Source organism: Corythoichthys intestinalis, chromosome 18, assembly GCF_030265065.1.
Source record: "Corythoichthys intestinalis isolate RoL2023-P3 chromosome 18, ASM3026506v1, whole genome shotgun sequence".
NCBI lineage: Eukaryota > Metazoa > Chordata > Actinopteri > Syngnathiformes > Syngnathidae > Corythoichthys > Corythoichthys intestinalis.
In genome coordinates, this window is record NC_080412.1 from 20,580,606 (window position 1) to 20,602,730 (window position 22,125).

General features: G+C 39.9%; 1 protein-coding gene across 6 annotated transcripts in view; it reads left to right on the plus strand.

Moving 5' to 3' along the window:
* cadm1a (cell adhesion molecule 1a) overlaps nucleotides 1–22,125 on the plus strand; it is a 621,004-nt gene that overhangs the window by 539,368 nt on the left and 59,511 nt on the right. For 4 of the 6 annotated variants that reach the window (XM_057820018.1, XM_057820019.1, XM_057820022.1 and 1 more), the window contains exon 9: nucleotides 6,855–6,935. The exons of the other annotated variants lie outside the window; for them this stretch is intronic. In XM_057820018.1, coding sequence (XP_057676001.1) covers nucleotides 6,855–6,935 — 81 coding nt within the window. The remainder of the gene's footprint in view (nucleotides 1–6,854; nucleotides 6,936–22,125) is intronic. 6 annotated transcript variants of the gene reach the window in all.

Sequence of the window (22,125 nt, forward strand, 5' to 3'; positions counted from 1 at the left end):
TGTTATGAAAACGTCACGGTTTCAAAACCACTAAAATATTCCGCCATACCGTTCCTACGGTATTAGCAATTTTTTTTGTCCCGGAGGGAGAAATGCCTTGCTTGCAGCTGCAGGGCTTACCTCTCCCCCTGCTCAGTGAGTCAGAGAGTCAGCTGTGCAACACGATGGCTGGAGGAGATGAAACTCCTGATATTTTTCACCCCCTCGAAGAAAACAAAATCGCTGGTATGGGAATACTTCAGCTACAGAAAAGTTACAGGCAGCCGTGGTTGAGAGGAAAAAGGCCAACCGACATGTAAAACATGTTTGCGGAGGATGGCTGCCAGAGGAGGCAATACCTCCAATATGATTTTGCATTTACATGACCACCCGTCGCTTTAACCAAAATTAAAGGTTAATAAACGCTGTTATAAATGTTTCCCACCAGCTACAAGAGTTGACTCCAGCCTGTTTAGTGTGTTTAGTGGCGGTAAAATAAATACAGAAATTGGACAATAATTCAATTATTTTTGTTCTGATGACAATAATGTTGCGCTGTGGCTGAGGGTTTAGGCTCACCTGAAGGACTGCATTCATTTTAATTTTATTTAGAGTATTTCATTATACTTATGTTCCAATATGTTGTTTTGAAATATAAAAATCCTGTTAGGTTAAAATATTTGACGCATTTCATTTAACGCATGCGCGGAATGACCCGCTCATGCATTGCCTCAAACAGATTACAATGACCCCGTTTTTTGCAGATTGAGAGCTAAGAGGCAGAGAAAGGTTTCTTGTTTTGTGCTTTTTCTTAACAAAGGTATACTACACGCGACATGCTGGCACTTTGTCTCTTTATTAGCACATTCAGCTTCAACATTAACACAGTTTACGACTCTCGGCAGGCGGTAACTCTAACTCACTCCTGCATCATCTGAGTAAACAACATTGACGCCGCGTGCACTTCAAGGTGTCTCGGATAATTATATATCAGAATATTACAAAATGGCGAGTAGACACAGGCATTCATTGGACCGCGCTGTTTATTGGCATAAGCTTCGGCAACTCCTTCACAACAAACATAAGTATCATTTAGTGAAAGCACAACAAAAATAATATTCCTATCCCTCAAAAAAAAAAAAAAATGTTAACTAAAAGAAAAGCACTTCAATCTGTATTAAAAAGGCCCTATTTTCACACAGTTAAACAACAGTGCAAAGAGAAGTGGCATTCCCAATCAAAATAGCTATGCAAAATACACAAAAACTTACTCAGACTTTGATCAAACACTATTCAAACATTTACTTTAGTTCAACACATACACTGGATGGAAATATTTAGTCACAACATACAAACTATCAGAGGTCTCGTACGTTGTGAAGCCAGCACTCAAATGACCGTGATGGACCAGTAAAAAGGGAACTACAGCGTCAGTCAAGGGACAAAAAACACTCAGTGGCTTGATTTCTAATTAAACTCGCCATTGACAACTTGTGGTGTATTTCAATCACTACCTTACGTAGTTACAACACTGTGGAAGAACGGCAGGGAGTCCATGTGACGTCCCGCTTGGTGATGTCAACATAGGCGAGCTACTAGTTTATTTTTTGATTGAAAATTTTACAAATTTTATTGAAACATTTTACAAATTTTATTAAAACAAAAACATTAAGAGGGGTTTTAATATAAAATTACTATAACTTGTACTAACATTTGTCTTTTAAGAACTACAAGTCTTTCTATCCGTGGATCCCTTTAACAGAAATAATGTTAATGCCATCTTGTGGATTTATTGTTATAATAAACAAATACAGTACTTATGTACAGTATGTTGAATGTATATATCAGTCTTGTCATATCTTTCCATTCCAACAACAATTTACAGAAAAATATGGCATATTTTAGAGATGGTGAGAATTGCGATTAATTAGGATTAAGTTTTAAACTCTGATTAACTATATTAAAATTTTTAATTGTTTGACAGCTCTAAAAATGACGCATTTTAGAGCTATAACCGCAATACCGTGAAACCGTGATATTTTTGCTTAAGGTTATCATACCGTCACAATCTCATCCCGGCACATGCCTAATTAGAACCCGATTAGTGACATAATTATTGTTATTATAGTATTATTCCGATTTCTATGTATAATTTATTTGTTTTGCTATGTGTAATTCCTATTTGTAATAACTCCAGCGGTATTTATTAAGGCTTTAGTATCAGTTTTTGGGCCGTGGAACGAATTGATCAAATTATAATGTATTCTTATGGGAAAATCCCACTTGACATACGACCATTTCGAGTTACAAACTAGGTTCTGGAATTAATTAAATTCATATGTAGAGGTACCACTTTACCAAAATACTGTAGATTATGATGTCTTCCTTATTCCAGTGCCGTTGACGATGATAAATTAATCATGTGAATAGGTTGTCAATAGAAGACGTCCAATCCATTTGAACCTCCCTCTTCAAAGGGAATGTACGTCTATCACCGTGAATGGTAGCGAATGAGTTAAGAGCAAAAAAATTAGATTAATAATCCTTTGGCTGAATCAATTGTACCTTTCTTTGGTGGTGTGATAATTGTTGTTAAATGTGTGGCTCATTTCAATCTGTCAAACCATTAATTATAAAACTCTTTTCATGCACAGATAATTCAGCACAAAGTATTTTATGTAAACAGGTACAAAACCAGAACAGATGTGTGCGCGTAAACGCTCACACGCACACTTTTGACACACATGCGTCCATATTTTAGAAAAAATATAATGAAACATGTTTTTTATGACCAGCATTTTCAGCAGGATACACAAACTTGCCTAGCGTTTGTTTTATATCCTCTGCACAGCATTTGTTTCATAGTGGGCCGCAATATCATCACAACACTGCGTATTGTGACCGTGTAACCCAATGATAAAGTGCGCCCGCCGCCTCCATTCCAGACAAAACAAATGCGGTCGCCCCCAGCTTCCCCCTCTAATACGTTGAATCCCAGCCTATTGTGACCCCCGCGTGATGGAGGGGAGAGAAAGACCGGCTGACACTAACAGCGTTAGCGGGCGAAAAGAATGTGTCGGGGGGTCTTGCCAAATGGCCCTAACTTCGCAGGGGTGAGAAAACACAACCATTAGGCTTTTCCCTCATGTGAGCGGGAGCCAAAAGCTCTCGGCTTGTTTACAGGCGACCAATAACCCAATTTTCCTCCTCTGCCGCCACCCTCTTCGTCCGGCTCTAGAGTCTTACTTATTTGACTGCTTTACATTTCTATGCCATTTTAAAACTCCATAGCAGTGCCCAAATGTCTTTGGGAGAATTCAAATTGCCAGTCTGAAAATATCATTAGCTGTGTAGATATCAGCTAAATGATTTTAGCGTCGTAGTGACTACATTTGCCTCACAGTTCTGCAATTTGGGGATCTGGGTTCGACTCTCGGCTCTGGTCTTCAGGTGTGGAGATCACATGTTCATGTTCTCAGTTAACCATTTATAGAGCAAGTGGCTATTTTTATAAACTTTGCCGCATAAAGACCTGGTGTCTACAAAATGGACATCACATTTTGGGTCAGGTGGTCCACAATATTAAGATTTGGTATAATCCAAGTTTGTGGACATCACTCTCTGTGATGGCTGCCATTACTGGGGTGTTATCATACCTCAGTAGCAGCCCAGCATCAGTCAATGTAAACAGTCATGTTAGCTGCTGCTAGAGTTGCCATTTCCCTGAAAATAAAAATAAGGGACACTTCATTGGTAGAAACGACCGGCCTAACCATCATCCTATAATTATTTTTTTGTATGTCCAAGTGAGTTTTTTTTTTTTTTTTTTTAATGAATACGGTAATTGCAGTATAAAAAATTTACTCAAACCTGAATTAGGTGCATTTCTGAGTGATATACTGTAAGCACATTGAAAAACGATAATTACTGGCTATGTATTTTTAATACTTTTTTCAAAGTGCAAACATGAACTGAGGTGCGTTCAAAGTCCCCTCACCAATAAGTTTCGCAAATGATCACTCCAAATATAATGTGAAAATGCAAATGATATTGACAGAGCGCAAAAATAATAATATAGTCAAAATAAAGTACACAGAGAAGAACCGGGAAAAAAATTATCATCATTTTGAATATGCTTTTTATTCAAGCTTCACTCAAACTTCTTGTCTCCCACACCCGATGTTGTCAACCCACAACCCACAGTCCATCGACCAATGAGATGAGTGAGATTGTCATTGTTCTGTCAGCTCATTGGTCAGAAAGCAGGAGAAGCGGGGGAATGCGTTTCCCTGCATATTCTTGAAAAGCACCGTACAAGTATTAGTTCGTCCTACAAATAAAACACTACTTTCAATTTTCATGGCAATACAGGACAGAGCGTGTACCTTGTAAGCTTCATACGGGAGGCATACTTTTGTTTCTGAATACGAGACGATCTCGTTTTTCAATGGTCGGTTAGTAACTCTAGCATCTGTGAGCTGTGTGTGCTGCTGGCGGAACACCCCAGCAATGGCAGACGGGGTATTTACGGTCGTTTTGCTCGGGTTAGTCTATACTACAAGTCTGGCCTACATGACCCGAAATGGGAGGTCCACATACTGTATTTAGAAGCGATGTCAAGGCCCAATTATGATATTTTTTATTTGTCAGTATTTTTACTATTTTTCTGATTGAAGAAAATTATCAACAATTAAAATGTTCATGAAAATATATGTATATAATGAATAAAATCAGAAATAAACTGTGGTTATGGCTCCCATCACCACTGTGTAGTTGATCAATAATAAAGAAATAAAAAATACAAACAAACAAAAATTCCCTTTTTGTTTTTAATTACAAAAGTTGAGAAACATTTGGAATCAAAAAAGACTAACTGCAGTTTTGTCTTTTTTTATTTAAGCTTTTTTAAAGAGTATTTTGTGTTTGTTTATAGCTTTTTTTGTTTTATAATTTACGCAAAGAGGGAAAAAGTAGAGTTGTCTGATTTTGACTTTTTAATCGATGACCGATTTCCCGATATTGTCCAACTCCAAAAATCCAAGACCAACAATATATGCGGTCGTGGACTTAACATGTTATGTCTAATTGTATGGCGATACCCCACTGGATGCTTCAATAATGATAAATGTAACAACTTCAAGGTTTTGCAAATAAGCATTCTGTTAACAAATAGGACAACTACTTCAACTGAAATTATGGGCAAAGTGCCTATATTGCACCACTATATTGTTGTACAAAGCCAGAAGGCTTTAACATTCACTTTGAAGGCAACATGCATATTGGCCCAAAACCGATAATGAAAAACCGATGTCGATATTATCCGATATCATTTTTAAAATCCTTTTATCGACCGATAATATCGACTACATATCAGACAACTCCACAAAAAAGAAACGTAATTAAAGAATATAATTAATATCATTGACAGTGCTAGATTTCCAATTTATTTAAACTGGGAGGCGCAGACAATGAGTTAATATATGATAGTTTCGAAAATGGTGATAATAAAATTATGAGGGCAATTAAAAAATGACTCTGTATTGTCAGTAGCGCACTCTTGTTTTTATTTTTAGTGCAAATTTTCCTTCTTTCTGTGTCATGTGATCCCAATCTCACAATGTACTTGGTTCTTTTTTGATATTTTTGCACAATGCACCCATGAAGATCAATGCAAAATGATCCAAAAGATGCCACTGATGATTCCAAACATCTGCTCGACAACAGGATTGACAAACCGCCCCCGAGCCGAGTTGGGTTTCACGCTTTTCCTGCCAGCGCGCAACCCAACGGAGTCATTCTTCTCTCGCAAAATTGTTTTGTTTCGTCAAGGTTGGCTTTAAAAGACGCCGCTGACGATGAATTAAAAGCACGTTGTTCACCAGAGGGGTCCAACTCACCTGAAGGTCTTCAGCTGCACTCGTGCCAGTGGCTCCGGGCGCACTTCTGCTGAGCCTTCTCTTTAAATGACTCCATTTACTTGTAGCTTGAGTGCTCGTTGTTAAAGACGAACAACTGTGCAGATTTGTAGGGTCTCCGTGAAACATATCCGCCCCGAGGCAAACAAGCCACTTTCCTATGAAAAACAAGCTCGGAACACTCGTCAGAGACATTTACCCACGGCGCTATAACCTTTATTAACTTTATTACCTCCTTCGTGAAACTTTTGGGAGGTCATTATTTTCAATTTGCCTCAAAACTATCAAAATAACCATGTTGGAAACCGCTGAGGATTACTGATCGCAGCTAATTCAGCAAACATCATTTAGTTGTCCCAAATATATCCTTAAAAATAGTCATTTGCTCTCAAAAGTTGAACATGAAACCGAATATAGCGTAAAATTCTGTCTTTTGTTGACAAAATGATGCTTAATTGATGCTTTCTAGAGCACTACTCACTGCCATCGATGGCAGGATGGCCATTTTGAAATACTATATACAAGAAATCAAAAAGATGATTTCTTCACAATCAGCTTGTGTTTTTGTGGTTTGTTTTATAATATTCTGCTGATTAATTATCTCTCTGTTTGCCTTTGGTTAATGCAAAACCTCCCATTTTGCCCTCATGTCATCAAACATTCTCCTCGCCCTTTACTCTTCACTTCCAACTTTCATTCCTCCTCTTCTTCCCTTCCTGCTGATCATCATGTATGCGCGGGCACATTTGCTTGTCAAGACAGCAGCACACGTTGCTCATTAAGACGTTTAATCACTCCTAACAAGCGTAGTCTTGCTGTGCGAGTCGGCAAAAAACGCAAGCTGCGAGGCGGCAACGTACAGTTCCAAACCCGCATGGTGAAACATCACTTTTTTTTTTCCCAAGCACTCATTTGTATCCGCCCCTTGTGAGTTTGTCATGTATTTGTCTTCTCACTCAGATGCTCTCACCACCACCCCCACACCCACCACTGCCACCACCTTCATCACCTCCTCCTCCCTCCACCCCGAAGCCAGTCAAGGTACAGTATCAACCTCATGCAGCTTGCTTGCTACTTAGGTGGGGGAAAGTTAAACCTTTTAGTGTACAGCATTTGTTTAAAAAATGTAGGCAAAATTCCCATCAAGCATGCTCAAAAATCAAACTGTGGGATCAGTTAAAACAGTGGTGTCCAAAATACAGCCCAAATGATGACAATGTCATAGAATATGGCCCACACAAGAAACTTCTGTTCAGTCTACAACCTCTAGCAAAAAGTATGGAATTACAAGTCTTGGACGAGCACTCACTCAGACATTGTATTATGTACAGTGGGGCAAATAAGTATTTAGTCAACCACTAATTGTGCAAGTTCTTCCACTTGAAAATATTAGAGAGGCCTGTAATTGTCAACATGGGTAAACCTCAACCATGAGAGACAGAATCTGGAAAAATCCAGAAAATCACATTGTTTGATTTTTAAAGAATTTATTTGCAAATCATGGTGGAAAATAAGTATTTGGTCAATACCAAAAGTTCATCTCAATACTTTGTTATGTACCATTTGTTGTCAATAACGGAGGCCAAACGTTTTCTGAAACTCTTCACAAGCTTTTCACACACTGTTGCTGGTATTTTGGCCCATTCCTCCATGCAGATCTCCTCTAGAGCAGTGATGTTTTGGGGCTGTCGTTGGGCAATACAGACTTTCAACTCCCTCCACAGATTTTCTATGGGGTTGAGATCTGTAGACTAGCTAGGCCACTCCAGGACCTTGAAATGCTTCTTACGAAGCCACTCCTTTGTTGCCCTGGCTGTGTGTTTGGGATCATTATCATGCTGAAAGACCCAGCCATGTTTCATCTTCAATGCCCTTGCTGATTGAAGGAGTTTTTCACTCAAAATCTCTCGTTACATGGCCCCATTCATTCTTTCCTTTACACAGATCTGTCGTCCTTGTCCCTTTGCAGAAAACCAGCCCCAAAGCATGATGTTTCCACCCCCATGCTTCACAGTGGGTATGGTATTCTTCAGATGCAATTCAGCATTCTTTCTCCTCCAAACACGAGAACCTGTGTTTCTACCAAAAAGTTCTATTTTGGTTTCATCTGACCATAACACATTCTCCCAGTCCTCTTCTGGATCATCCAAATGCTCTCTAGCGAACCGCAGACGGGCCTGGATGTGTACTTTCTTCAGCATGGGGACACGTCTGGCAGTGCAGGATTTGAGTCCCTGGCGGCGCATTGTGTTACTGATAGTAGCTTTTGTTACTGTGGTCCCAGCTCTCTGTAGGTCATTCACTAGGTCCCCCCGCGTGGCTCTGGGATTTTTGCTCATCGTTCTTATCATTTTGACGCCACGGGGTGAGATCTTGCATGGAGCCCCAGATGGAGGGAGATTATCAGTGGTCTTGTATGTCTTCCATTTTCTAATAATTGCTCCCACATTTGATTTCTTTACACCAAGGGTTTTACCTATTGCAGATTCAGTCTTCCCAGCCTGGTGCAGGTCTACAATTTTGTCTCTGGTGTCCTGCGACAGCTCTTTGGTCTTGGCCATAGTGGAGTTTGGAGTGTGACTGACTGAGGTTATGGACAGGTGTCTTATAAAACAGGTGCCATTAATACAGGTAACGAGTGGAGCCTCGTTAGATCTCGTTAGAAGAAGTTAGACCTCTTTGACAGCCAGAAATCTTGCTTGTTTGTAGGTGACCAAATACTTATTTACCACTCTAATTTGGAAATAAATTCTTTAAATATCAAACAATGTGATTTTCTGTTTTCTGTATCTCATGGTTGAGGTTTACCCATGTTGACAATTACAGGCCTCTCTAATCTTTTCAAGTAGGAGAACCTGCACAATTGGTGGTTGACTAAATACTTATTTGCCCCACTGTATTACTGTAAAGCTGAACGATCTCAAGATGTGTCCTCGCATCCTCCGATTTTTCTGAAAGCAGCTCTCGGAGGAAAAGGTTTGGACATCCCTGGGTTAAAGCGATTAAACCCACTTTTGAGCCATAGAAAAAAAACATCTTTAGATACATTGCTTGCCATTGCCAGCGCCTCCCAGTCCGAATGGATTGGGCGTCTACTCGTCACAAACTAATACATATTCACAGAAGGAGACTGAAAAGAGGGACATGATTGGACGTCTATCACTGAAAGAATCGCAAAAAGACAACACAACAGACAAATTGGTAACAAAACTGGATGTTAAAAAAACCCATGTTTAAAACAATAACATTTCAACACTTGTATGAGTACAGCCTGTAAAGTAAATAAAGGGCTGAGACAGTGAACGATTTATCAATCTGTTTTTATTATTACTTACGGGGGTGAAAACGATTGCAAATCTGAACAATTTCATTGAAAATCAAACTCCGTTATGAGCGCAAGCCTTGGAATGAAGAGAAAAAAAATAAATATCGCCACTTTTTTCATCAGCCCGAGCAGGGCTCGCAATCAAAAGCCTCGCTGGCAGCTCGCTCGATTGGAACAAATCTCTCGAGGCCGGAGGGAATCACAGCCATTGTGCTTGATTATGCCGTTCGATTGGATTAAAAGGAATGCCTATCTGTGCCAAGGGCATTGATTGTACCTGAGTGCGAGGCGTCGAGGCAGTCTCGCTCCCACTTTCTGGTTCGTACCGACGGACTGATTGACTTGCGAGTTTCACAAAATGATTTCACTCGTGTGCTTAATAAGCCCGTCGGGAATAAAAAGAGATACAAAATATAAAGCAATTTGTTTTTTCTAAAATAAAAGCCCTAGAAGTAGGCCTGGGCGGTACATTGATGGTATGAATTAACTTAGGTTTTATTGATTTATTTTATTGCGGATACGGTAAAAAAATAAATAAATAAATAATCATCATCATAATTTTAGTTTTTTGTTGTTGCGTTTTGCCAAAAATTAAATCTAGCAACCAGTTGTAAATCGTGGCATGTCGAGCATGTCGGCGTGCAGTGCCCTAATTATTGGTACCCCTGAAAAAGATGTGTTTTTTAGCTTCTAATATATATATATATTTTTAATTCAAATAATATGGGACCTTAATCGAAAAAAAGAGAAAAATCCAACCTTCAAAACAAGTGCATTCATTCAGTGTGGAAAAAAATCCTACATAAAGAAAAAATTATTTGACATCAAATCAAATAATGTGTGTCACAATTATTAGCACCCCTGGTGTTAATACTTTGTACAACCCCCTTTTGCCAACAAAACAAGGTCTGGGGACTGAGATGGCCATGGGAGGAGCTTGATTTTGTGTCTGGTGAACCATTTCTGTGTAGATTTGGCCATATGTTTTGGGTCATTGTCTTACTGAAAGACCCAGTGACGACCCATCTTCAGCTTTCGGGAAGAGGGCAACAGATTTTGATTTAAAATGTCCTGGTATTTAAAAGCATTCATGATGGCATGCACCTTAACAAGGTTCCCAGGGCCTTTGGAAGCGAAACAGCCCCACAGCATCACTGACTGAGGTGCTTTTCAGCATGCGCATCTTTCGTGGCACGCCAGACCCACTTCGAGTGTTTGTTGCCAAAAAGCTCAATCTTGGTCTCACACAAAAATACACACGTTCCCAGGCTTTAACTGGGACCGTGTGCTTTGGTCAGCTGAAGATGGGTCGTCACTGGGTCTTTCAGCAAGACAATGACCCTAAACATATGGCCAATTCTACACAGAAATGGTTCACCAGACACAAAATCAAGCTCCTCCCATGGCCATCTCAGTCCCCAGACCTTGTTTTGTTGGCAAAAGGGGGTTGTACAAAGTATTAACACCAGGGGTGCTAATTAAAGATGCACCGATACCGATACTAGTATCGGCAGGGGGCGCCGATCCGGCCCGAAATGGTGGTATCTGTATCGGCGAGTACCAACAAAGACTGCGCCGATACCATTTACCGGTCCATTATTATAACATTTGACCACAGCCTTTTTCTCCTCCTGGCGCTCACTACACTCTGTCTCTGTGTTGTGTGATGACACGTGAACACCAAGCAGCTATCGCTATTGGCCTGCTCCAGACCAATGAGAGCGGGCCAATAGCCACTCCTGACCAATCAAAAGGGGGCTTTTTCATATGGACGAAAAACAAACCAGGAAATATGGCGGCACCACGGAGGTCGGGAAATATTTCCAAATAGAAATCCTGTCGATTAAAATCAATGGCTGCATGCAAGATTTGCAGCCTGAAAGTTTGGAGATGTGGAGTTAAATCAGCCAGTTTCAATACCTCGAACTTGATAAAACATTTGAAGACGAAACGTGAACGAACACAACAAGTTTGAGCCTGCAAGAGCAGGACTGCTATCCAGAGGAAGAAGGCCGCTGGACCGGAGCAACCATCTCTGGTCAGTTCACTTCGTCTACTTTACTTTTATTGTGTTTTACTGAAAGAATTGCCGCAGTAATTTGGGAAGTGTTTCCAAAGTATTTTTGCCACCTTTCAGAAATAGAAATAAGGGACTCCCACCTCCCGAAAAAAAGGAGAGACGGGATGCTGTGGTCAATTATTATTACTTATAATTGTTAGCGTCCGCAAATGCGGAAACAAGGTTGAACCTCGAAGCAGACAACAAGCGGGGGATACATAAAAGGGTTTAATGATTGCAAACAAAAAATAACACGCGATCGCGGGACAGTAGAAATAACAAAAGGAGTCCGTGACAGCTGGTCGACGGACAAACTAAGACGATAGGCAGCGGTTACAAACGAGAGCAGCACACTAACAGAAAAACCCAATGCAGGGGCATAACAAGCAAATGTAGCGAGATTATTGTGCCAGATGTCAAATAGCGATCAGCAAGGCAAATATCTCGGCAGCCTTCTCTGAGATCACCCGTGCTTAAATGCTGCGTTGACGAGCCTGCATTGGATTCAAGTGCCACGCCCCCACGCCCAGCAACAAAACACAATCTAACCAGCAGCAGAATGTGACAATAATTTCATGAAAGTTGCACTGTTTGGACTTTGAGAGGTTTAAAAAAGTTTATTCAGTTCATTCAGAGTTTATTATTATGAATTTATTTTTACTTTCTTACTGTTGGGCTAGTATTATACATGTTTTATTAATTTCACAAATTTAGCACTATTTTGGCCTTTGAGAGCGGAAGGTTTATTCAACTATTGTCTACTAGGGTTTAGTGTACTTTTTCCTATTTTGCAAAGGTAAGCAACAGCCTGACAAGGCCTCGATAGCAATGATTTCACATCCAATTATGTAGCTCTTTGGGGGAAAAAAAAAAAAATATATATATATATATATATATATATATATATATATATATATATATATATATATATATATATATATATATATATATAAAATCGGGGTGGTATCGGTATGGTATCGGTATCGGCCGATACTGCACAGCCAGGTATCGGTATCGGGGCCAAAAAATGGTATCGGTGCAACACTAGTGCTAATAATTGTGACACACATTTGATGTCAAATATTTTTTTCTTTATGTGGGATTTTTTTTCCCCACTGAATGAATGCACTTGTATTGAAGGTTGGATTTTTCTCTTTTTTTCCATTAAGTTCCCATATTATTTGAATAAAAAAGAAATTATTAGAAGCTAAAAAACACATCTTTTTCAGGGGTGCCAATAATTATGGAGGGCACTGTATATCGAGACAAAATGGTGGAGGGGGTGAGACTATTTAGCGTTTTTTCACTTTACACGGTCGGTTCTCGTCTCCATTAACCGCGATGATTAAGGGGTCCCTGTACTCTGTTTATGGACCCCAATAACACTCAAATTTTTAAAAGGTGTTTGTTTTAGGCACGGATAGATGTCCAATTTATTCAAAGTTGGAGGATTGGCTGTGAGAGCGCTCATGTTTCAATGTCATTAACGATGCTAGATGTTCAAGCCATTATGACTGATAGGGATGAATGAAAAAAACATGCTTCCATTCATTTATGCAGGTTTTCTATAGGCTGGTTTACTATTTCAACTAATACATAGCATTTTTCCCTTTGTATTGATTGTGAGTAATGCTTTGCCTGCCAAATCCAATTTGTGTTCCTTCCAGAAATGCTAAGCATTACTCACTTCCCATCTTATCACTGTCAAATATTTCTCAGCATGGGGTGGCTGTTCTCCAAAAGATTTCTCTTTTAGTAAAATGTTGCGCAGTGTAATTGAGCATAATATGATGCCATTATTGCCACAGTGGTCAATCAGTAGTAATCACATCAACTCATGCTGACTTCTCATTAAAACATTCAAGCAAAAGTAGGAGGGAAGTCTTGAAGGATTTTCTTTCGCCGAAAGAAGAAGTCAAACTTACCTGAACTTATCATGTCAAACACCAAACGTAACATCCCCTTTTAGTGTCAAATTCATCACATATTTTTGATACAAAACTTTTTCGTGGCGGCATTAACAGGCTGTCAAGAATAATAAAGTCAAAAGATGAATAGGCCCTTGGACCCCGTTTTTTGTTTTGAATCCTAAAATTGATCGCCATCTATTGAAGTACATGCCAGTGATAAAATTAAAAAGATTTAAAGGGAAAAGAAAGCTGCAAAAAATCTATCGTCATCCATCTGTCTTGGAGGCCTTCTTCCAATCAGTGCTCATTTGGGCGAATTCCCTAGTTGGAACTCTGGAATTGGACCAAAATGGCTACTTCAAGCCAAAACGAACCACTTACTGTTCAATTCCAGGCTTGGTCCTTGAGGCTTTTCCAAGTGCGCCGTTATGATAGACATGTCAAATATAAATTTTGTTGTCAGAGTTCCATCCCTGGATCATCTTTGACGTTGCTTTTTTAAAACAAAACAGCTGACCTGCTACTTAACACCAGCCATGGATCCTAATTGGTAAACTGGTGGTAGTTTTTCTAACTTTCGAGCAGATGCTACTACTTGAGATTTGGATAAGTTGTGACAGATATATGTACACTGGTCAGTTTTGAGGGAGTTTTAGTGTCCATTTTTCAAGCACACACTGTAAAAAAACAACTAATAGAGTTTACTCAATAATATTGTGGTAACAATTTACACCCAGTTTGATAGTTTAAAGTTTAGCCAATTTTGCTGAGTAAATATTACCTAAATGTGTCAACAATAATATACTCAAATAATTTGGATAACGTTTACTTAACCTTTTGAACCAGATTATATCACTTAATACCCTTTAAAATTGAGTATTATTTACTCGTGATTATAGTGTATTTGTATTGCATATTTTACCGAATGGTTTTTAATAAATACTAATTAAAATTTCAATTTAATTACTATTGTAGATAAGGTTCATTTTACCCTAAAGTCATTGCACACATGAGAAACACTTTTGCACCCTCAATTAATGTTGTTTCAGCGTTAAAATCCTTACAAAACCTAAACGTTATTGTGAGGATTAATAATATTGGAACAACGCTGAATCATGTTTTCCTTCATTTTCAACCATGACGCCATATTGCTTTCACATATGCCTTTATTTAGAGGTCCTGCTTTATTTAAAGACAAAAGAAACTGCTAGGCTGACTAATAAAATATTATACTGAATAAATAATAATAATAATTAAAACTTGTCAAAATTTAACATATTTCAAACTTAAAGCAGAAATGTGAAGTAATTTCATCACATGCCAAATAGGGTCACAATTAAAGTAATTAAACATTGTTCAACAAATAAAGCATGAAAAAAATAATTTATTTGTTGTATATTTGACAAAATAATCGCGTTTCCGAAGTTCGAGGGTTACGTCACACAGAGAACAACGATAGCAGCGCTCCATACATACGGCCGCCATACAAAGCTCTTCAAACAATGATTCAAACAGCGATATAAGCGATAGATCGAGCGCAAGGGAGGAGATCCAAGTTTTTGAAGAGTTGGAGGAAGAAGAGGAGGTTGGAATTTTATGTTGGACCTAACATGTATTAGCCAGACGCTAATCAGGATGCAAACAATGTGCCTAGACTACCTGACATGGAATGGTGACAAGACCCATCGAGATTACAAGATTGGTAAGATATAAGCTGTTATTATTTTCAGGATTTGAAGATGCAGGCATTTGCACATAATTTTATGTTTTTGTCTATCTGATGACATTGTTTAAAAAAATAATAATCAGACTTCACGTTCATTTTGGCAGATCCGGCAGCTCTCGTGCATATAAAATAATATAAAAACGTTGGGGGGGGGGGGTGAGTCGTTGATGGCTTTCTCCACTTTATTGTGGCAACAATAAGAAAACAAAATAATAGCTGACTGCCTTCACATTTGACCGCAAAGTTTTGCTTCTCGTTCTTCTCCACCTCGCCTCGTACTACCAGCTACTACTACTTCCACTCCCAGCGTCTCTTAAACGGATCGTGCATAGTGTCTTGTTATGAGTTTTTTGTTGACAAATGTATCAAACACACGACGTGCTGACAACTTTGACAACTTTGTTTCTTTATTAACACATGGAGCTAACAGTACAAACACTGCTTGGAGGAAGTGGCGTCTAATGGCGTCAGGAAATGTAGTTTTTTTTACACAAGGGAACAGATTACAAAGCACCACTTCAGTGTTGTCCCGAGACTACATTTCCCATGATTCACTGCGTGACTTGAGCCGCTCGCTGATTGGCTGCGAGATTGACTTAATGCCAACACGCTAGTTGTCACCTGTCAGCGGCTCTCGTACAACACAAACTAGAAGGCTATCAAGCGATCACCGTGTAAGAAACGCCAAACTGTACAAACGCAATGCAATGCTTGAAGCATGAAGGTGGAAATGCATAATAAAAATACAAATAAATGTGCACAAACTCACCGGCGGTGTGTGTCTCTTACGGCAACGTGACCGTGAATTACCGCGACGCCGACCTGCTTATATGCACATCTACACCCCTTTCCCGATTGACAGTGGATTAACCCTTTCGGACAAGATCGTAGATGACGCACAATTTAAACACGCTTAACCTAGCGAACACAACAACAACTATGACCGGGGATTGCCACGAGTTGGCTTTAGGCTAACGTCGCTAGCTTCTACTGTAGATTCCACAACAGTTGGCAGCTCTGCTTTGACAAAATCATCAGTCATCTATCCAAAAATCACACTTACTTTTTGGCAAATCCTTGATCATAAGCAGACCGGTTAAGGAACCAGGCATCTTCAAAGTGTTTGTAGCAGAGAACACTACTCGATGATGGCGTGAAAGTCATTCGCTTCGTGAGAACGAAAGATGTCCATTCACGTGTCCTGCTATCCTTTGGCCACACAAACAACTTTTCGTTAGAGTGAGAACAAAACTTCGCCACACACCGCCGTGGCATCTTACCGAGAAACAATGCAACAAACAATACTGTTCTATGGCGGACTTCCCTCGCACGTCTAGGTGTGACGTCATTTCCGAAGATAGCCAAAGAAAAGCATTTTCGTTGTCAAGGGCGTTGCTGTGGGTTAAACAAAGAATCTGGAAGGGCTGCGTTAAAAAAATAACGAAAATATGCTTGTAATTGTTTAGCCATTGATATCATTCAAAAACATGGTTGGCCAACCTTACTTCACATTTCCGCTTTAAGCCTTCTCTTCAGTCTGACGAGCTTCGCTGCGAACCTTACCATCGTAAAGCGGAAGTAGGACATTAGATACACGCCATTATAACCATTATATTTTGGCCTTTTTCCTCCGGTAATCTTTCAAAAACTGACATGCCGATTATTCACTGCTACTATGGAACTTGTAGAAATGACTCTAGACATTATGACATAAAAAAGATGTTTTCTTCATACTCTCCCGGAACCAAAAAATGTGAAGAATGGAGCTACTATGCCGCGGACATCTAAAAGACCAGCTTAACGCCAGCAAAGTGAAGCCGTTCACATTTCATATGCAGTAAAAATTTTGTTTGGGCCAAAAGCCATTTTGATATTTTGAGTTATTTTTTTAGCGTGGCGTTTTTCGTGCTGCTTCTGTCTGACAATGAATGACCAGAAATTTTTTTTAAAGTGGTATCTGCCACCGTTTTTACCTTTTCTGTTGTAAAGAAACAACTTTAGTAAGGGGGAATTGTAAATAAATTAATAGAATTAAGATTTGTTATTAATGACAAATGAAGTGTTCATTGGCTGTCAAGGAGTAGCATTTGCGATCGCTACACAAAACAGCAATGTCCCCCATAAGAACGATCAGAGACGTAAGACAACCAGAGGATGTAATATATAAGAAAGATGGGGCTTATTGTAGTAAAGGATAGGTTGTTGAAACAGGAGAATGTCATTGTCAGTGGCGTAAGAAAAAGGTGTCGATACAAAAGCTAAGGGAAGCATAGGTCGGCTCGTTTTTTCTGTCTTTTTCCGCCGTCGACACTCAAGCCCTCTCTTTAACTGAACAATCGAATGTTCTTCCATATCTTTACCAGTGAGTTTGGCACCAGGGACATCATTCTTGGACAGAATTGGTAGGTTTAGCTCTGTAAACATCTCCGTCGTACACTATTCCCATTCATTTCCTATTGGGGACAAACAAAAGCTTGTCCCCCCTTAGCTAACAGCAGAGCCACAGAAGCTAACGTCATAAATATTAATGAGCGGAAGTGACGTGTAGCGTGCGGTACCCCATTGCAGCGAATGCATATTCTGACACATTCATCCCCATCTGCCTGTTCAGTGAATCTGATGAAGACAAACAAAACGGCATTCACAGTTAATTCATATCATGGAAGTCAAGCAGATATCATGGATTAGTTTAACATACTTCAGTATTTTGTGGTGAAGTGAGTTCCTCAACCAATCTCAAACCAAATTAGGGCTACAAGTAGGAATGGAGCTAGCTACCATGGAAAAATGCCTGCACTGTCTTGGTGTTCAATAAACTAATTTAGACTAGGCTAGATTGTGTAATATCTAGCGATTTTAGCACTTGAATTGGAAAAGGGATTTAAGATTGCCTGAACTTCTATTTACAGTAGCTAACATCCAAGCTAAGTAGGTCATTGCTTCACTGCCAATCACAGCAATTGCACAGTTTCTTACAATTTTGGCAACTTTGTCACGCTGTGTCAGGCAAAGGATTTTTTGTACAAGTAATAATGACAAACACGTTTCTTTCTTCCGTAAGACATCATTGCTGTTAAAAGCTCTGAAAAAGCGCAGCAAGCTTTAAATATGGCTATCCTTAAATGAGGCGTTTCCAGTGAAGTTGGTAAGAGGTTAGGTCTTACCGGTAAACCAAAAACACAACTATATTTCGACCAAAACCCGCTCATCCATAATTGGATGACTTTTCATTCATATTTCCCGGTCAATCATAAATCAACTATTTGTCAACATTAGTTCATCAACTATAAAACAATGTTAACCCAACCATCGCCTGACATACCATAGAGCAGACACGTCCAAAGTCCGGCCTGGGGGTCAAACGCGGCCCGTGGTCAAATTTCATCCGGCCCCCAGCCTCTGTCATAAAATCAATACCGTATGGCCCACACACAGACTTAATAAATTGGTCAGCAGTACTGCTACCAGCACAAGAAGTATCTTACACACTAAGTGCTGCTCCTCATATATCCAGTAAAATGCATCAGCACTCTAAGCAACATTAGCCCGTGTGACCCTTTACTCCCAATTTTCTAAAATGGCGACAATCAACAAAAATAAAAAAGTTGACTGCGACGGCCGACGCTTCACTAGTCTTCACTAAAATACGCAACAACTGTCTGCCTCATTGGCAAAAAGACAGTCGCTGTTTTTAAAGACTTCAATATGAGGCGATATTACCAAGCAAGACACGTTGACATGAACGACAAGATTACAGGGAAGATACGTAGCGAGAAATTGAAGCAACTTGAAGCTAGTTTAATTTCACAGCAGCAGTATTTCGCAAGACCCCGAGAGTCGAAAGAGAACGCCATAAAGGCTAGTTGCGAGATTCGTTGAAATAACTGATTAAAAAACATAATTGTAAAGCAAATGTGACGCACAGAATGGCTAGCTAAAATTTGCCTAAATATGTTGTTCTACATAAAGGACGTCAGCCAAGGTCGGCCCCCCACATTTTTACCACAGCAAATCTGGCCCCCTTTGTTTGGAGTTTGTTTGTTTGGACACCCCTGCCATAGAGCAACATCATTTCAACGTCACTGGCATGTGTTATCGGTATTTGGAACATTGATTCAACATTGTTTATTGTCGAAAATTTCGATGTCAACCATACAGATGATTTTGATGGAAAATCAACGTTTATTCAATGTCAGTTTGCTATCTGGGATATCTCTAGACATCACAGTACATTTACAGTTTTGTACCACCTCGTACAAAAATAAATCCTCAGCACACTGCAGGCTGAAACTAGAGAGAAAAAAAGGCCAATTTAGAAATCTGCGCGGGCACTCCCGATGCGCACACGGCACCCGATCGAAACCAAGCTCACGACTGCGAAGCGCCAATGTTTTTAGTAGAAAGCCAAACCCATTTACACTTTCTGCCAGATGTCCTCTTCTTACGTGCTCCTACCAGGGGTATTCCGTTTTTATTACTGTGTGTATGGATTGAAAGCAACAGCGAGCTCATATGGCTATAATACTCTCTGCCAGTTGATTTCATTTAGCCACAGCGGGACTTCACAGATCAGAGACTGCCAAATGAATCTATCAGAGTGCTATTGAGGGTTTTTTTTTTCATCACTTTCCTATTAGACAGAAAAATGGAGCACTTTAAAAATCTATACAACCCCAACACTTGGCCTCTAAATGCGTCTCTGTGTGCAGATTGTGGAAGGGGTGGGGAGAGTTGAGGTAAAAACATTGGGAAATGTCAGAATGATTTTTTTCATACATCTTTTATCGCTGTGTCCATACTGCCGGCAATTAGGCCATGAAAGTGATTTCCATTTGACATTCCACTGACATGTCGGCTTTCTCTCCAATGTCCAATGGATATATCCGCTTTCAAGTTTACATTTGCGTTAGCGTGAGAATTTTCCCATCAGGGGATAGAAACTGTAATTGAGAGAGGTTGACCAATATGGGATTTTCAAAGGGTGATACCGCTTAAATAAATAAATCGGCCGATTATCAATGTCTAAAGTGGTTTGTTAAGCTTATTTTCAGCTTAAAGTGCCTGTGACACAAAAAAAGCATGTTTATTTCATATTACATGCGGTATTTTATGCTCCTGAATTAAATGGACCGCTTGGATGTGTGGAAGCAATCGATAAATTTATTCAGTTTTTTAATCCCGCACCATGAAAATGAATAACTTCCGGCCAGAGTCTGGATTGAGAAAGACTGCAAATTTGATGTCAACGGACTAATCATCTTCACAATACAGCCATTACTATAGTATGCCGAAAGACTGCGGATTCAGATAATTTGGCGGATTATTTTAATAGGTTATTTTTGCGTCACGCCAGCCCAATGTGCTGCAGGCTTTTGTTGCTACACCAGGGAGAGTGGGTTGAGGCTTTTTGCATTTCCAAAAGATCCTGTTCACTGCGAAGAATAGGCAAAACAAGTTCAACAATATAGAAACCATTGGACGATGACGAGTAAGCTACGTGTTTTATGTTATGTCAAATACTGGGATCATGGCAAACGTTTTGATAAGGAGGTGGCATGCATTTTGTGGGTGACAATGCTCCCTGTCCACTGAGAATGCCGCTCGGCCGACGACATGTGGCTTGTCGCAAAACATGGTCGCAGGCCAATAAAGGCGTGCCCACCTATAGAGCGCTATCCTCGACTTCAGCCCGGGGAGCCCCCCGATCTCGTCTACGGTTCTTGATTGTGTCTCGGCCCTCGTCACGTGCCTTCCTAGAGAGCGCTCTACTCGGCTTGGGCTCGGGCAGCCACGCACTCTGACATCAGCCGGTTTGTCCACCGATAATCCACCATTTTCGCCATTCATTCCCCTCATTCCTGCAGCAGAACAATGAGCCGAAACTTGCTCGCTGCCGGGGGCTTGCCGATCGGTGAAGACAATCACCCCCGCCCTCGTGTGTGACATGAGTCGGGGTAGTTTTTTGTGATTTTTCGTTTTCGAAAGGCGAGGAAGAGACTTGGAAGAGCCGCTCGTTTCAGGTTAGCATGTTGCCTAGCGCTCACACCTTACGCTCTTTCCTCTGGCTCCGAAGCCGGGGCAGGGAAATGACAAAAGACGGACTAACTCCGGTGGCTTAAAATACCATTCGAGAAGTTTAAGAAGACTGCAGTTTTGACCATTATCCAGTAATTTAGCCCTGTCATATTGAATAAAAGCATTTTTAATATTTCATATTCCATTTAGCACAAGACTTATTTGTCATGACCATACAATGTGTTTAGCAATTGAGGAAAAATACTTAGATTAAAAGAATATTCTTTCAAAATATTGGAGTAGAGAGATGAAAACAATAATGACATTTTGCTGCTCTCTTTCGCATTTTTCTCATTCTGAATCTTCCCCATTTGGCTGAATTCTAAATTAGCTGAAATCGTTACTCTGCTGACGTCCTCAGATGGCGGCGCCAGAGCGCTATAATGACAGGAGTAGCTAAACGGCAGATTGACTCATTTTTCGTCATCTGCGCTTTGCCAAATTGTTGTATATAGTCAAATGGTCTCAAAATATGATATTTTTTTTCTTTCAGATATGTTTTATTAATTTTTTTTTAATGTACATAGACAAATGAAAGATTACAAAATAATCATAAAAGTGAACAGAGGACTAAAAAGAAAAAACAAAAAAAACAAAAAACCACAAAACAGCCCACCCACCCACAACCCCAACTGTCCTGAATGGTTATATTATATAGGCAAACCATATATAACAATGATGAGGTATTAGCCGTGCATCACAGAGTCAAGGCTGTCGTATTTATATTCATACAGTATATGTTTTTCTCATGGCTTTGTTTGAGTGTTGTGGAAATAAGCCAAAAAAGGGTCCCACGTCTTATGAAACTTTCCCCTTGACTTATTCATAGAGAGGCGCAACATTTCTAATTTGAGACAGGACATTAGATCTCGAAGCCACTGGTCAAGCGTGGGAAGGGCAGTCCCCTTCCATCTTAGTAAAATTGCACGTCTAGCTAAGAGCAGGGCAAAACTGACCAAACAGTGTTCTGTAGTAGACAAGTGACCATTATCTTCACCAAAAATACCAAACAGCGCGAGGATAGGGTTGATGCCAATATTCTTGTTTAGTACCGTGGACAGAGTTTGGAAAACGTCGTGCCAGAATTTCTGCAATTTGGGGCACAGCCGATACATATGAATCAATGTAGCATCCCC